The 17,532-nt window shown below is 44.2% G+C and overlaps 1 protein-coding gene across 1 annotated transcript in view; it reads right to left on the bottom strand.

The window, feature by feature from the left end:
* Nucleotides 1-17,532, bottom strand: part of CCDC88C (coiled-coil domain containing 88C) — a 158,609-nt gene that overhangs the window by 123,206 nt on the left and 17,871 nt on the right. Inside the window, exon 3 of the mRNA XM_015414665.1 lies at nt 11,221-11,329. Within this exon, the coding sequence (XP_015270151.1) occupies nt 11,221-11,329 (109 nt within the window). The remainder of the gene's footprint in view (nt 1-11,220; nt 11,330-17,532) is intronic.

The raw sequence follows: 17,532 nt of genomic DNA, 5'->3' as shown, positions 1-17,532 counted from the left end.
TCTCCACCCTTTCTTGGCATCAAATATAGAATCTTTGTATGTTTCCCAAGGTTTCTGGTAACTTGTCCTCCCCGTGAAGAATTCTATAATTTGTCCTACTTTATTTCAATAGCTTTTAGGAAGATTTTACCTCTAAGAATCAGTGTTGCAATTTTTTACCCCACTGATGCTACAATAGTCTGTTATCTATTCATCTCAACATTCCAATATGTTCTTTTATGGAATGTTTTAATTTTGTTCTTTTTTTAATCTGGCTGAACTAAATGTGCTTTTAAATTAAATTGAGCAAGCAAGCCAGGGCACACCAGTGAAATTGGACATATATATTAAGGTGACCTCTTTAACTTCCAAAACACCCCACATGTCCTGAGAATCAGAATTAACGTGTCAGAGAGAAAGGTTCTAATCTTCTTCCTACCATACTATTTTCGTATATGCAAGGAATACTTTTGAACAGAAGTGTATTCAGTTATATGAAGTCCCATCTGCAGTCTGAAATGGTATAGTCCAGATACAAATTTACCACCATGGTGAATGCTAGGCTAATCACAGAATCATAGAGTTGGAAGGGACTGCCACCCCCAGTGACCCCTGTTCCATGCCCAGAAGATGACAAAAAAAACCTCCAGGATCCCTGGCCAAACTGGCCTGGAGAAAAATTGCTTCCTGACCCCAAAGTGGCAATCAGCATTTCCCTGGGTGTGTGAGAAAGGGCCACAAGAGCTAAGCACTTATTTTATTTATTTATTTTATTTATGCATTCGATTTATATACCGCTCAGACCTGAAGGTCTCTGAGCGGTTTACAGGCGATTTTCCAAATACAGTTAATTCCTAAACTAGGGCCACATGAGACGGGGGTGGGGGCTGCCTACTGGCACCCAGGTGGCGAGATAATTGTTCTTCCGGCTTCGGCTGCTTTCTTCCTGGCGTCCTCGGGGTCGGCGTTGGCGTCCAAGAGCAGGTTTTTCCCTCAGCCTCAGTGGTTTCCTCGGAGCGCGGCCCGTGTCCGTCACAGTCGGCTTTACGTCCATATTTGGTTCCGCCGCGCCTGCGCTTTCCACGCTACTGCGCTCTCCGCGACTCCGCCTCCTTCTCCCTTCGTCATCGGGCTCGCCACAATGTTCCTTCCACTGGCCAGCAGGGATCGCCTTGCCATTGCTCCGTCGCTGTTGCCGTTGTTGCCACTGCCGCTGTCCTCGCCACGCACCTCACAGGAAGGAGGAGGATGCCCCCTGCCCCTCTAAGGGCAGGTACCCATTTATCTACTTGCTTCTTTTACTTGCTTTCGAACCGCTGGGTAGGCGGAAGCTAGGACTAGGGCCGGGAGCTCACCCCGACCGCGGTGGGTCTCGAACAGCCATAGTGCTGTTCGTTGATGTTACTGCAAGCGTTTTACCTCTTGCGCCACCGCTCCCTCCCACTGAGGCAACCCTTCCTGCCCTCCCTCTCACGATCTGCCTAAGTTCACAGAATCAGCATATGTGGCTTCATTTAGAGGAGGGGTGGTGGTGGTGATACTTCCTCAGCTCCCCTTTCTTACAGTGCCAGAGTAAATCGGAGCCTACAACCACATAGATTAACTTGAGCTAGGAATCTGATAACTTAATGCCCCTGGCCTACAACCCTCCTGTTATCTAGATAATACTGCTTGGTGTTAACGCAAGTGTTCTATTTAAATGTATATACTGCTTCGTCATAAAGCAGCTGTCAAAATCATTTACAGCAAAAACCCAAAATGTACCTTAAGAGAATAAGCACCTATTGCAAGTTCCAGCAAAAACCAAAAATGTACCTTAAGAGAATAAGCACCTCTTGCAAGTTCCCCCTTGCTCTAAGCTGTGTTTTACATTCAGGAAATCTAGGGAACATCTCCCCCATCCTTTGCTGCAGCACTGCTTGTAAACCATACACTTAAGTGTTAATGGATCAGCAGTTTTTAATGAGATAATAGTTACCAGGAGACCACAATGCCTAAGCCATTCATTTGCTGCACTGTGTGCCTGTTCCCTCTTTGAGCTCATGATACAATTCATCAGTGCCAAGTATTTCATTTTCATGCTTCTAAAACTGCTGCAACCAACTTGGCCCTCAATAGATAACATATTACCCCACCACTACCACCAGTGTTCCCTCTAAGCTGAGTTAGTGTGAGCCAGATCACAGTTTTTGAGCCTCTGGCTCACACATTTTTGTCTCCGCTCAGGAAGGAGGGCTCCAGAGCAAACTAATTTATGCAACAGCCAAATTGCTCGCTCACAACTTTAATGCTAGTAGCTCACAAAGTAGCATTTTTGCTAACAAGACTCCACAGCTTAGAGGGAACATTGACTACCACCCCAATCCCTTGAACTCCTGATGTGGTTGAAGTCCACCTACTTAAGATTTTCAGACAAAAGATCAAGAAACAGTAAATGTAAAGGTTTCCCTTGCTCGAAAGCTAGTCGAATCTGACTCTAGGGAGCGGTGCTCATCTCCGTTTCCAAGCCGAAGAGCCAGCGCTATCCAAAGACTTCTCCGTGGTCATGTGGCCGGCATGACTAAATGCCAAGGTGCATGAAATGCTGTTACCTTCCCACCAAAGAGGTACCTATTTATCTAATTGTAATTCCTTGCTTTCAAACTGCTAGGTTGGCAGGGGTTGGGGCCAGAGATGGAAGCTCACTCCGTCACGTGGCAGTAGGGTCTCGAACTGCTGAACTACCGACTTTCCGGTCTGCAGCTCAGCGTCTTAACCTCTGAGCCACCACGGCCCCTAGTACTGTAGGAGTACCAACAAATATGGTCTGTACTTTTCAAAAACATGCCTATGCTGAATTATAGGCCTCTCCAACAGCAACTATACAAAGATGCAAGCTAGTTCTCCTGGCATGCTGAAATAGTAGCCAGAACCTATGGCAAACACACATCACACACGGGGAAGGTTATAGCTAGCAATTTTTTTGAGCTTGCGTATCTCTCCCTCCATTCCAAGGAATGCAAACAGATCAGAAAGTTAATGACCATTATTTCTATTGTCATTCATTACAATGTTTATTGGAAAATGGAATTAGTGACAAATCTTTGCTAATGAATTCCACGTTGGACTGATTGGCTAACAAGTTTATCCATCTTTGAAATTAACCTTGCTCACAGGAAAGCACCAACGGAGCTATCTGAAGCACAGTCCTGCAAGGCTGTGTTCAGACTTCACATTCAGAAGACATTAAACTGACCCTGCACATAAACCCCACGCATGGCTGGGCTCACTTGCTCAGCTAACCCATGCCTTCTCTCCGCTCATCACACTGAGCTCAATGAAGGAAACCTGGCATAAAGCAAAACACCAATTACCCAGAATGCAAAAATGCCAGCACTTGGATTAACAAGAGCATGCTTCCCCCTCACAAACTGGATATCTTAGGGTCTTACTTTGCAGCGCAGACAATAGGACAGGATAACCTGGTCATCTGAATGTATATGTTGCAAGTAACCACAGCTGCTTTTAAACCAACATTCCTTCATCTATCTCCAGGCACAAAGGGAGGGAAGACAAGACAGGAGCCAGACACACACACAAGCCCTTCAACAAGTCAGGTCCATGTGCAACCATAGCTTAATGGGACAAGTGGGTACAACCTATGTGAAAGGCATGAAAGCTCCTCATCAGCTTCCTTTTCATGAGTTTAGAAAAAGGCATGACTGACAAAGAAGCACAAATTTAAAATGTGTTTTTGTCCACCACTTTACACCAGTACTCCATTTCTATTTCCTTGTGATTGCATTTTATATTAAGCTACAATAACACATTTGCATTTCCTTCTGCTATAAGGATCATGGTCTTTGCACAGCGGAACTGAGTTGGAATGACTTCAGTGAATCTGCAGCTTTATCGTGGTTGATAGAAGTTGAACTTCAACCAAAGCTGATAAACGGGCTCAGTAAACTATCTTGTGGAAACACAGTTTGCTTTGGCACAGAAGACTGTCGTTCTAATCAATGTAAATTATGTCAGGAAGTGGAAAGCCTTGTTACCCTTTGCTTCCTCCTCCTCCTCCTTACTTTCTTTTCCCCCAGGTTATCTCCACCCCTCCTGAAATCTAAGATGTCAGCAGCCTGCCCTTTTCATGGAAATGAGAGCGGTACAAAGGTAAAACACCCTGTACATTAGAGACTGGTAATGGAACATAAGAAGAGCCCTGATGGACCAAACCAGAGATACAACCAGTCCAGCATCCCATCCCATACAATAGCCAACTAGTCGCCATGGAAGGTCAAGGCCTTCCCCTGATGCTGTCTCCTAGCACTGGTATTCAGAGGTTTGGTGCCTCTGAATAAGGAAGCTCCCTTTAGTCACCATGGTTAGTAGCCACTGATGAATCTCTCCTCCGTGAATCTAACACACCTGTTACTGCCACCCATGGTTGTGGCTATCACTACATCCACTATCAGCCAATTCTGAAATTTAATTAGAAGGGAAGAGATTGGATTTATACCCCACCCTTCTCTCAGTATCAGAGCAGCTCAAAATCTCCTTCCCTTCCTCTTCCCACAACAAACCCCCTGTGAAGTAGATGCAGCTGAGAGAGCTCTGAGAGAACTGCTGTTGAGATAACAGCTCTGAGAGAACTGTGGCTTGCCCAAGGTCACCCAGCAGCTGCATGTGGGGAATCACAACCAGTTCTCCCAGAGTCCATGCTCCTAACCACTACACCAAACTGGCTCTCACTTCACCAAACTCTACTACTCATGTAGTAAAGAAGTATTTCCTTTTGGCTGTTCTGAACCTGTGCTGTGCTGAACCTATCGCCCATCAACTTCACTGGGTGCCCCCGAGTTCTAGTAAAATAGGAAAGGGAGAAAAAGCTCCCTCTGCCCACTTTCACCACCTCGTGCATAATTTTATAAACCTGTATCATGTCCCCTTCTCAGGCATTTCTTTTTTCTAAATTAAAATGCCCCAGACTCTTAACTTTTCCTCATGGGAAAGGTGTTCCAGCATCTTAATCATCTTAGCTACCCTCTTCTGTACTTTTTTCAGCTCTGTAATATCTTCCCTGAGATATCACAACCAGAACAGTACACCAGACACAGTTATTCCAAATCTAGGGTTGCCAGCTCTTGGTTGGGGAATTCCTTGAGATTTTGGGCATGGAACCTGGGGAGGGGAGGATTTGGGGAGGGACCTCAGAGGGATATAATGCCATACAGTCCACCTTCCAAGACAGCCATTTTGCCAGGGGAACTGATCTCTGTCGTCTGGTGACCAGTTGTAATTTCAGGAGATTTTCAGCTAACACCTGGAAGTTCACAACCCTTCAATAGAGGCCACACTATGGTGTTATTCTCAATCCCTTTCCTAATAATCCCCAGCATAGAGTTTGCCTTTTTTTCTGAGTTCAGGGGCTCAGGCTAGTCCACAAGCATCCCATGTAGCCTTCAACATAGTCCTGAATCATAAAGAATCCAATGCCTGTGTATGTAGCTATCAATCAGTGGACAGAGCAAATGTTGCCAGCCATTCAGTCCTTTGTGAAATAATCATAAGCAACCCAATCCTTACTAGTGAAGGAGCCAGATCCCATGCATTTGGTTTCCAAATTGAAGATTTTGTGTACAAGAATTACATCCACAAATTCTTTTTTTAATTTATATTTTTTATAAATTTACCGCTATAAGTACCCCTCCTGGAAAAAAACCCAGTGTATACAAGTAACTCAAAACAGGGCAAGGTATAACAATACATTCCAGCTTAGATTCCACTTTTATTGCCAAAAATCAAGAAGAGGTTTCCAACATAATAAAAATGATGGTTTATGTTGTCTACTAGCCTCCATGTGGGACTATTCTATTAAGACTTAAAAGTCTGATTTGTCATACTTTTTTGATCCAGTCCCTAACCTCTAGATTTCCAGAATGCCTCCATTTTTACACCCCTCAGTTCTTGACGTTCAGTCCAAATGCTCTTTAATGAGCAGGTGTCAATGAAAGACTCAGCTTTTTAAATGAAACAAGAAGGAAAGTTTTGCTCACACATCCCAGGGAATTTATTCAATATCTGATTTTTAGGCTGACAGGGAGAAGGGAGACTCAGGTAGGTAGCTGTGCTGGTCAGAAGCAGCAGAAGGGAGGAGAGAGAATCACAGTTATTGTGATTACAGATACTACTCTCTTCCGAAGTGCAAGCTCGAGTACTCTACCATACTTCGGACAGGAAAGGATAGGAATGGAAAAAGAATGATTGCTCTGCAACTTTATATGCGAAAGAATAACAAAACATTAATATCCCACATTTGACTCCCCCAGGGCACAATCCTACAAGAAACAACCAGTGAGCAATAAGCTGAACAAAGGAACACCACCATCATTAGCTGTGGGCATCCAGAAGTTCACACTTCCCTTACGGAAGCAGCAGGTCTCCATTTCCATTGTTTCTCAAGGAACCTCCCCTCCCACTTCCAGCCTCCTGTTTAAATCAATCACATTTTCTCCTGCTAACCCAGTTTACCTCCTGCTATTAAGGGATATTACTTAAATGCCTGTAAACCTGCCCCCCCCCAGCTTTTTGTTGGAAATGCCAGAAGCCAGACGGAGGTTTCAAAATAATTACTCTGAGAATTACCAGATACCAAAAACTCTTTTTACATATAACACAAAATCGTGTGTAGCAAACAGGATGCAAGTTTTGGAATATTTACCAGCTCTCCCTTATACCCACGTCAAATTTCCTATAGCCCGTGATCCTTTAATCCTGGAGGAACTAGGAAGACAGGGGAAGAGGGAAAAGCCAAGAATAAATGAGGCCTGAGCTCCTCACGGCCACGCATCTGAATATGAACAGAGAGGCATGTCCTTATACCTCCAAGAAGAAAATATACTTGCTAGACAAAGCAGTGACCTGGGCCCTTTCTGCACTCTACTTTTAATCCACGTTCAACGTGGTGTCCTCCAAGCAGTTCTGCACTAAAATCGAGTTCAGCCTTCTTGTTATTCCAGGTTTCCCCCCCATTCTGCATTGCATCCCCTCCCTTCAGTGGTCAGCCTGTTTTCAGCCTGCTGTTGCCAGGTCATTTGGATGCTGTTTTGCCGTGGACTTAAATTGCCTCGGCCACTTCCGCACTGTCATTTTTGTCACTTGTTTGTCCCTATTGCTTTTGGTCCCTCCCTCCCCCCCTTTCCCACATGTGTTTTGCTCCCTCTGGAACTACTAGACAGAGCAAAACACATTGGCAGTGTGTGTGGGGGGGAACCCTGAAGCAATAGGGACAAACAAGTGACAAAAAATGACAGTGCGGAAGTGGCCCTCTCGACTGAGAAAATCTGGAGTGGCAGGCAAATGTGGAAAGGACCTCAGTTAGATGTTTAAAGCATGGAGCATAAAGAAACATGCTCGGTTCTACTACTATGGCTCCTACCAGTACCTCTTGGCTTTATGAAATACAGATTTGTATTTTTCATATTACAATAGTGACTAGATTTATGAGGCTTTAAAAGTCAATTCAGCAGCCTGGAACAGGTAAGATGCTGGAACAGGTTAGCTGCCTGGTCCAGAGTTATTTCTCTCCCCGTATTGACCTTAAGCTCTTCTGCAGTTTAAGAGAGCTCGTCAGCCTCAAAGGAAGAAGCAATATTGGGATTGTCCGTGATTCATGGACTGACATCTTAGGCCATCTTCATGTAGCACTGTGTGCGTGTGTTGTCCTGTCAAGTCACTTCCTGCCTATGGTGCCCCCCGTCCTCTAAAATGTCCAATCATTAACAGCCTTGCTCAGGTCTTGCAAACTGAAGGCTATGTTTTCCTTTATAGAATCCATCCATCTTATGTTGGATCTTCCTCTTTTCCTGCTGCCTTCAACTTTACCCAGCATTATTGTCTTTTGCAGCGACTTTCCTCATAATGGGAGCAAAGTATGATAGCCTCAGTTTAGTCATGTTAGCTTCTAGGCTTGATATGATCTATAACACACCGATTTGTCTTTTTAGCAGTCCACGGTATCCATAAAGTCTTCTACAACACCACATATCAACTTTCTTTATTGTCCAACTTTCACTCCCATGCATAATAATGGGGAATACCATGGCATGAATTAAGTTGATCTTGGTCGCCAGCAACACATCCCTACACTTAAAGAATCTTTTCTGACTCTTTCCTGGCTGCCCTTCCCAGTCTCCATCTCCTTTGATTTTTTCAGTTGCAGTCTCCCTTTTGGTGATGATATAGCATTGGGGACTAGTATTTCCCCCAACAAATTTATTTTTAACATGCTAGGCATGAACAGGAGGGCACTGGATAGTCAGGAATTATGCTGGGTACAAGAACAAAGTTTGAGTCCAGTGGCACCTTTAAGACCAACAAAGTTAAATTCTGGGTATAAGCTTTTGTGTGCATGCACACTTTGACTGCACTTGACAAATGCCTGTAAGAGATACCAACTTTGTGGTCATCTGGACTGCAACTGTATAACTGTATACACTCTTCTGCAGGTGAAGTATAAAGTAACTTTTCAATGTTTAGCAGTTAAAAGTAGCTAGATACATGAACTGCTGGAACAACTATGTGTTCTGCATAACTTAAAAAACAGGTACACAGCAAAGTATGTGGCAGTATGGCTCAAGCCAATAAATCCAATAAATAAAAATAAATAAATACAACTCACTGATACATTTTCAGTTGCTGGAAAGAAAGGCCTTTAAAATGATAGCCTGAAGCACCTCATTTTCTCCCTTCAGCTCTTTTTTTATTTTGCTTTTTAAAATTCAGCCTGAAGAAGAGTACTGGTAAACTAAAAAGCTTGCACATTGTTTTGTGTCATTGCAGCTAGTCCTAATAAAAAGTACTGTGTGAACTGTGGTTTGTTTTTGGATCTCCATTGCTCAGCTTAGGAACCAGCCAAAAGGCATAATCTTTCTAGAATGAATACCCAGAATTTATAGGCAACAGAATGCACAGCCCAATACCACTCTCTGACCAACCTCTAGAGTTATACAGGAGGGTTTACAACAGAGCCAAACTGCAGATGAACAATGAAGGCTAGTTCCCAGGCACTACACAATGGGAGTGGTTCACAAGGGAAGTTGCTCTAATTACTGCATTGATGGAACTTTTAAGCATTATTACCACATGGGTCAGAAATTAACCCTTCAGCAAATCTTTTGTTACAGATTTTGTCGTGGGTCAGTCAGGAGACATGGACTCCTCAGGAGGAGAGGCGTCCTGTGTAGCCAGCTCTGAATCAGCAGAGGCTGGCAAGCAAGAATATGAACTCCAGGCTTGTCAGAGTTCACAGCTGATGCAGAGCTACCAGCCCCTTCCAGCCCCCTTCCAACAGATGAAACCCAAGTGGTCATTACCAGCCCTCCAGTTTCACCCACACCCTTTGAGCACTGAAGAGGAAGGCTTAGAATGGAGCTCCAGGAGAGAAGACAAAGCACGTCTCCTGGCCCGACGCCAGCTGCTTGCTGATGATGAGTAGCTGCAGGATTACTCCCAAGCAGTTGGCTGCAAGTAAGACCTTCCAGCAGAGGCCTATAAAAGCCAGTCAAGGGAGACTGCTCAATGTGGAAGCAACAAGTCACTACCAGTGTTCCCTCTAAGGTGAGTTAGTGTGAGCCAGCTCACAGTTTTCTAGTCTCAGGCTCACACATTTTTGTCTTGGCTCAGGAAGGATGGCTCCAGAGCACACTAATTTATGCAGTAGCCAAGTCGCTCGCTCACAGCTTTAATACCAGCAACTCACCAAGTAGAATTTTTGCTCACAAGACTCCATAGCTTAGAGGGAGCCTTGGTCACCACCTGGTGAATGCTACAACCACAGCTCCTGACTCTGCTTCATCCCAGTGACCTTCAGACCAACGACTCTCCCTTTCCTGACTTCACTCTGCTTCATCCCAGTGACCTTCAGACCAGCTTTGGACTGAACGACTCTCCCTTGCCTGACTTTAAGAACCCTGACTTTGGACTGACATTGATGCTGACTCTGGAGTCTGACTGCAACTGCACCCAGGCTCTGACAGATATTTAAAATCTGATTGTTCAATAATTGCACATTTGATATGCTTACTGAACCACTGTAACAATGAAGAAACCATCAATCTTTTTTACAAAGCACCACTTGCAACTAACCACCTACTATATCATTCTCCCTTGGTAATAATGTATTATAAACATTAACACTTTGCCACATGTCAGAGGACAGGTTTTGAAAACATTTGCCAGTCTAACAAGCTCCCTCTCCAATTCTCTTACCAAATCAACATTCCCCAGTAGAACACAAATCAATTCTGAGAAAGGTAAAGGGTTAGAGCCAAGCTCTGACAAACAGAAAATGGTTTGTGGCAGCAGAACTTCTCTGGTTTTCCTGTCCTTGTAGCAGCTTTCTGTACCACCTGCATAGCTGTTTCTGAGGGTCAGGGACTCTTGAAGACAGGTCATATAGCACAGACACAGGGCTTCAGCAAGACAAGGGATTTGGACCCCCCCGCAAAATGTTGGAAGCAGTCTAGTAACCCAACTGTACAGAACGCAAGGTTTAAAAGGCTCACCACACACAGATTATCCCATTGGGAGTTATTTCTTCTCACGTCCACACAGAGTTTTGCATACATTTGAAACTGAACACAAATTACAAGACAGCAAACCCCGAATTCATCAGGGCATGGGAGATAAGCAGGGTCAGCCACGGTCAGTAGTTGGATGGGAGACCACCAAAGAAGACTGGTGATGCTTTGCAGAGAAAAGCAATGGCAAACCACCTCTGCTTGCCTCTTGCATGGAAAGCCCCATGGATGGGGTCACCATGAGCCAGTTGCAACTTAATGGCATGTTTGTCTTCTAAACCAATTAGGAAAACTGTCACAGGAAATCATTATTTATTGACCAACTCAAAGAAAGTGTAACTGGAATATCACATTCTTCTGGAAGACCAATGTGTCTACATTGTTGCTAGCAACAGCTCTGTACACAGAGACCTACAGCATGAAGTTAGCCAACTTCAGCCACTTCACTGTACTTATTACCATAGTATCTACAACCAAGGCAGTTTACACATATCCACTCAACACTATCAAGACATCCTCACTTTAAATACACATGCAGCTGATAGGCTGTAAGGACCCAAATGCTAACTGAAAATATTTATGCCCCAAATACTATTTCCTCTTTATTTCATGTGGTAGGTCTCTCACTTCAGCTGTAGGCTGCTAGTGCTTCAGTACCTGTGCCACAAAAGCAGAGAAGACATACCTGATAATAGGTCTTGATGTTTCGGACCAAGATGGTGAGGTTTTGAATCCGGAGGTTGACGTCATTGTCGACATGCTTGTTGACACGTTGGTTTGTTGGCCGTGGATCTCTAAGAAAGTAAGATCAAGGATTTAGAAAGAATTGGAATCAAAATAATTTTCTTACCATCTCTTACCATCACTGCTATTTGTCAGAACGGGGTAAGGGCCAGACTTATTTCCCAATTTTGAACCTGTTTCTCCCAAACCAAGCACAATCTACAGGGCAGAATGCAACAGAGGCAGATTTTTCATGGGTGGTTGCAATGCTTCCTCTGTCCCCGCACAACATTGTCCCAAAGAGAAGCACACTGTTTTCCCCCAACAGACATTCATTTATATCCAAGCCAGCCCAACTCAGCAACTTCTTGCCTCTTGCATGATGAAGGTTGGGGAGTTTGGTCTGTATCTGGTTAATTGCTATTGCTTTCCTTTCAGGTTAATTGCTACTGCATTCCTTTCTGTGCTTTCTCTGCTGTGCGCTGAAATGCTTATCTATACAGATGTGCAGGAGGGTGTTGTGGTGTCTGGGTTTTCCCTAGGTGTCGTGGTAGAGTGTTCGTTCTCAGCTTCAGCTACCTAACGATCTCTAAGCTTTATCCCCGGCGTGGGAGGGTGCCTAATTGGCCAGTGCTGGGTGTGTGTGCATACGAATACCCTATATCCTATTATGCCCATGGGGCCACCGCCATTCTTAACAGTGTCTATGTTACTGCATCTATAGCTCTGCAATAAAAGTATAACCGTTCCTGAATGTGTGTACTTTGTTGTTGGCTGTGGGTTCTGACAAAACTAAGGCCTAAATTATACATTATAGCAACAAATCCACTTCTTCAAATGAACACCTGCCCCGGTTACATCAAAAGATGGGAGTTGTGGAAGTGATTTAAAATGCTGTTGTAACCAAAGCTTGTTATTTATTTTTATCTCTCTCTATCTAAAGAGGTATGTGTGCAGGGGATGCTAAACCTTCATCCACCTGCCGTATTTCATCCACTTGAGCTTAGTTCTGATAATGTAGTCCAGTGGAGAGATAAAGGATGGTTGGGCTGGATAGGTGAACTGTGAGAGTAAGGCCAGTAGGCAGCATCCTTCACAAACATGACTTCTGAGTGTTTAAAGTACAAGAACAACAACAAACCACACTCCTCCACACCCATATTACAGGACTAAACTTTAATTTAAAGACATGGGACTGCTGCCATTGTGGGTTACTTCCCCCTCCCCGGTAATTAACACCCAACTTATGGCGACCCTGTGGGGTTTTCAAGGCAAGAGAAGAAGGTCCATCGGTGGCTATTAGCCACAAGGTATAGATAGGGACTCCGGGGCAAGTTATGCTCTGTATTACTGGTGCTTGGGAGGGTGTCAATAGTGGGAGGGCTCCTAGTGTCCTGGCCCCACTGCTGGACCTCCTAATGGCACCTGGTATATTTGGCCACTGTGTGACAGAGTGTTGGACTGGATGGGCCATTGGCCTGATCCAACATTGGCTTCTCTTATGTTCTTAAGAACAGAGGTGCTTTGCCACTGCCTGCCTCTGCATAGCAACCCTGGACTTCCGTGGTGGTCTCCCATCCAAGCACTAACCACGGCTGTCCCTGTTTAGCTTCTGAGATCTGATGAGATCAGGCTACCTTGGGTCACTTGGGCCTCCAAACATCAAGGCTGCTTGCCTGCATGACTCCACCTCGGATTCTGTTCTTCAGTCCCACTAAATCGGAATAGGAACTGCCTTGATATATGCATAAATTTCCTGTGTAGGTTATATGCTTGCAATACCACAAAAGTACCTAATGTCATCATTCTACCATGAACTAATCACAGGCCTGTGCAGGAGGCAGGCTAGTAACTATGGCAGACTGATTTCTAAGCTTTTCTGGGGGCCCTGGAAGAAAGAGAGGGTGCGGAGCCTGACCCCACTGAAGGCCAAGTATTACAAGTGGAACTCTTACAGGGAGTCTGCTCCTGGGAAACAATCGGGAAGAGGTACAAGAGGCCCCTTTTACCCTTATTGAGATTTGACATGTTATTCATTGAAAGAATTCCCCCCCCCTTTTCTTATTAACTGAAATATTTATATTATGCTTTTCTCCCACATTGTGGACTCAAGACATGTACATCCCAAATCAATGATGGAATTTACAATACAGCATCCGTATCTTGTGTTTTGACTGACTGAAAGAGAAGACTCCCAAATATGCATTTTAGAAAATGCATATGTCTATGTGTTTTTAATCCACAGCAAGAGCTACGTATTTTGTTGGTGGCCAAATATAGGGGGAATTTAGATACCTCCCCCCCAAAAAAAAAATGCTTTGCTCTTGTAGAATCATTAGTCTAGCAAATGTACATTGCACAGTTAAAATCAAGATGCATGGAGGCTGCAAGAAGTGAATGAAAAATGAACAAAGACAGAGCTAGTTTACAGCACAGGACAAAATAAAGCATTTGCCCAAGTACTAGTTCCACAGAGCTGCCCAGGAATGCTAGACTTGCCACGTTCCATTAGGAACATTGCTATTTTCCTTTCAGAAACTCTGGGCAGTGTCAGGGGTCAGCTTGGTGGGGCCTCTGCTGAGACTGTGGCTTAACGGAGGGCCTACCACCAGAGATACTGGCCACCTGCTCCCATCATAAAATGGGAGCAGGCTTCTGGGACAAGTTGCCCTGTCCTAATGGGAAAAGCACCTGGGGAGATAATACAACATGGCTCTCTCAGGCAAGAGGGGGGCTCTGCTTCCTCCCAGGTGACTCCAAAACCAGCAAACAGGAGAGACTGCAGTGACAGGCAAACAGAGTGTTCACACAAAACAGCCACATACTGCTGTGCTGTTCAGCGACGTATCCCACTATGGAATGGGGGTCGCCCCAGAAATCCATGCCAACATCACATGTAGTAGGAGGCACACTGAAGAGAGCAAAGCAGAGGCCCTCTGGCTCCCATAAGCCTTGCCTCACCAATCCCAGAGAGATATGGAGGTAGAGGTGGGTGGATGTGCATGCATGAGGGGAAGCAGAGATGGGTAAGGCATGATAGCGAGGGAGGGGGGGCAATGAAGGATGTCTTGCCCAGCACCTCCCCCAAATCTGGAACTAGCCCTAACTTTGGGGGAAACTAAAGTTCTGTAAGTGCTGTTCGTCCTATCAAAGTGATGGAGAGAGTATCAGATCAATGTTATCTATACAGAACATTTTTATCCTGCCCTTCCTTCAACAAGCTCAGAGTGTAAGGCATGGGCCTTCCCCCCCCCCCACTTAGTCTCACAACAACCTTGTGAAGTAGGTTAGGCTGAGAGTGTGTGGCTGGCCCAAGAATACTCACACTGAAGAAAACATGAATGGCTGCACCAGTAGGCAGGAAAAAATGTAGAAAAACAGGTGCAAGGTGAAAAAATATTTATTTCCTACTCGTAGATCCCTACACATTTTGCAATTTGTCAGGGTAAAATTGCCTAACATTAATTATTACAGTTTTCATACTTACAAAACCGAGCGTGATACATGTGAACAACCTTGGAAACTGTATGTCACCAATTTTGCTGTTTACTCCTTTATACGGATTTGTGCTTCTGAATGTTTCCGGGTTGAAATGTTATTGTAATTTACTACAGGGTTTTCACAGACCTAAGTGTATTATGTTTGTATTGGCTCTTATGTATCATGCTTGCTTTTGTAATTATGAAAACTGTAATAATTAATGTTAGGTTTGACTTTTGAATGACATATTTATTATTAAATGAAGTGCAATTTTACATTTGATACTAGATCCCCTGATGAACCAAACTGCGAAATGCGTAGGGATCGACAAGCACTATTTTTTTTACCTTGCACCTGTTTTTCTACATTTTTTTCTGCCACGGCTACCCAGCAGCCCTCATGGCACAGTAGGGATCTGAACCTTGGTCTCCCAGCTCAAAGTCCAACGCTCTGGCCATTACAGCATTACCCACTCACTGTTCATCAACCCTTGCACAATGAAGAGAAAGAAGCCCTGCTTCATACTGAAAAAAATATGAGTTCTACCAACAAGCCAGCCGTCATGGGATATGCTCCTGCTGGCTTCCTTCTTGTGTGGCATGAAAACAGAGTTTTATTTATTTATTTATTTGGACTTATATCCCGCCTTCCCCACAAGCAGGCTCAGGGCAGGTTCCAACAATACAAATACAATATATAATACAATCAAAACCACTTAAAACAACAATATTAAAAGAGAGAAGCTACCCTGGATCAACAGCTGCCAGGCCAGGTTTAAAAGTATAGGCAGCACTAACATGGGAAGGGAATATCAAGGTAAATCGCAGGATCCAGAAAAGGTGTCCTCCTATTAACACTGAGTCTGAGGAAAGGCAAACCAAGAATACTGTTCTAACATCACATCAGGAACAAGGACATCCACTGGCATCTAATCATGTATAAATGTCACCTAAAGTGCAACAATTTACTCTCCTTCCCTGTTTTTAATCAGTATTTCCATGTTACCCTACATTCGCATGTTGTGCATGGCAAGGTTTGAGTCATATTTCCTTATTTATAGTCCACTTTTCTCAAGGTGGGTTACAATATTTAGCAATGTAACAGAAACAGTATAAGACACATAATAAACATTGTACTAACACTGGACTACAACATTAGAAAACAATGCAAGAGAAACAGTAGGAAAAGATGTTAAAAATTCAAAAACTGGACTACAGAAAATAAGAAAACAATGTATTAAAAACAAAAATATGTACAATGAATAACACCATAAGCAGTTCCTTTGTCCCCTTTTGTAAAAACACTCTCCTGAACAATTCCATTTTTTAAAAAATGCTGGCCTGAACCATTCCGTTTCACACATTTGACGGAATGACAGAAGCATGGGAGCCTTTTTAACCTTCTCAGGCGGACTATTCCACAAAGTGGGAGCCACATATACCCAACCCCACATGGGTAGAAAGTGAGACCGTATCACTCCAGTCTTGTTCCATCTACACTGCCTTCCAATTTATTTCTATGCTCAGTTCAAAGTGCTGGTATTGACCTTTAAAGCTCTACACGGCTTGGGGAGGGCAACATATCTTAAGGACCATCTTCTTCCCTATGAACCTAACCGCTCACTTCAGTCATCTTTGGAGGCCCTGCTTCAGGCACCCACGCTAACTGTGGCTAGACAGATAGCTACCAAAGAAAGGTCTTCTGTGGTCATGGCACCAAACTTCAGAACTCCCTTCCCAGGGAGATCGACCATTGGTTACTCACCGTGAAGGGTCCTTCTCCTCTGAGGCGTGGAGGACATCTTGTGGGTGATTCCCATCCATCACTCAGGGAGGCAGGAACTAATTTCAACTTCCTGTTTCCTGTCGTGGGAGTCACCCTAGGCTCAGTTCTGGTGCTCCGAACACAGTAACAAGAAAACTAACTTTTATAAACATAAGCAGAAAAAAATGGAACAATCTACTAACTTGCTATCGAACAACTACCACAGCAACTCAAACAGGAAGGAAAGTTATAAATCACTCTCTTACTCTCTGTCTGTTATTACACTGATAGAAGAAAAAAGTGGAAAAGGAACAGAATAACAGCGTAGATGACGACCCGGGCGGGCCAAAATGTCCTCCACGCCTCAGAGGAGAAGGACCCTTCACGGTGAGTAACCAATGGTCATTCTCCCTCTGAGGTGGAGGACATCTTGTGGGACCTCCCAGAGCAGTGTCCCTAATTTTGGGGAGGGTGCTCGTCATCACAGGAGAGGACAGTTTGTAGCACCCTCCTGCCAAAGGCTGCGTCTGCTGAATCATATAGGTTCCATTTGTAATGCCTAATAAAAGTGGACAGAGAGGACCACGTAGCGGCTTTGCATACTTCCTCTACTGAGGCTCTGTTAGTGAACGCTGCATTTGTGGCAGCGCTTCTCAGTGAATGTGCTGTGATTCCAGCTGGAGGGACTTGATTTAGGCATCTGTATGCTTCCACTATACATGAGCGGAGAACTTTGCTGATTGCCGCCTTTGACATTTTCTTTCCCGTATGAGGGGGGGAAATGTTCACGAACATAGCATCAGTTTTTCTAATTGAGTCTGTCCTTAGTATGTAACACTTCAGAGCCCTCCTGACGTCTAAGGCATGCCAAAGTTTTTCCTTGTAATGAGAGGGATTTGGAACAAACGAAGGTAGGCATAACTCCTGTGTTCTGTGAAATTGGGTGTTGATCTTTGGACCGAATGTAGGATCTGTCCTAAGGATATCCTTGTGAAACACGCAAAGATCTGAGCATATGGATAAAGCACTT

Source organism: Gekko japonicus, unplaced genomic scaffold (assembly GCF_001447785.1).
Source record: "Gekko japonicus isolate JY-2015 unplaced genomic scaffold, Gekko_japonicus_V1.1 scaffold1035, whole genome shotgun sequence".
In the NCBI taxonomy this organism is placed as follows: Eukaryota; Metazoa; Chordata; class Lepidosauria; order Squamata; family Gekkonidae; genus Gekko; species Gekko japonicus.
Note: the sequence above shows the minus strand (reverse complement) of the source record. Positions and strands in the feature narration are given on the sequence as shown.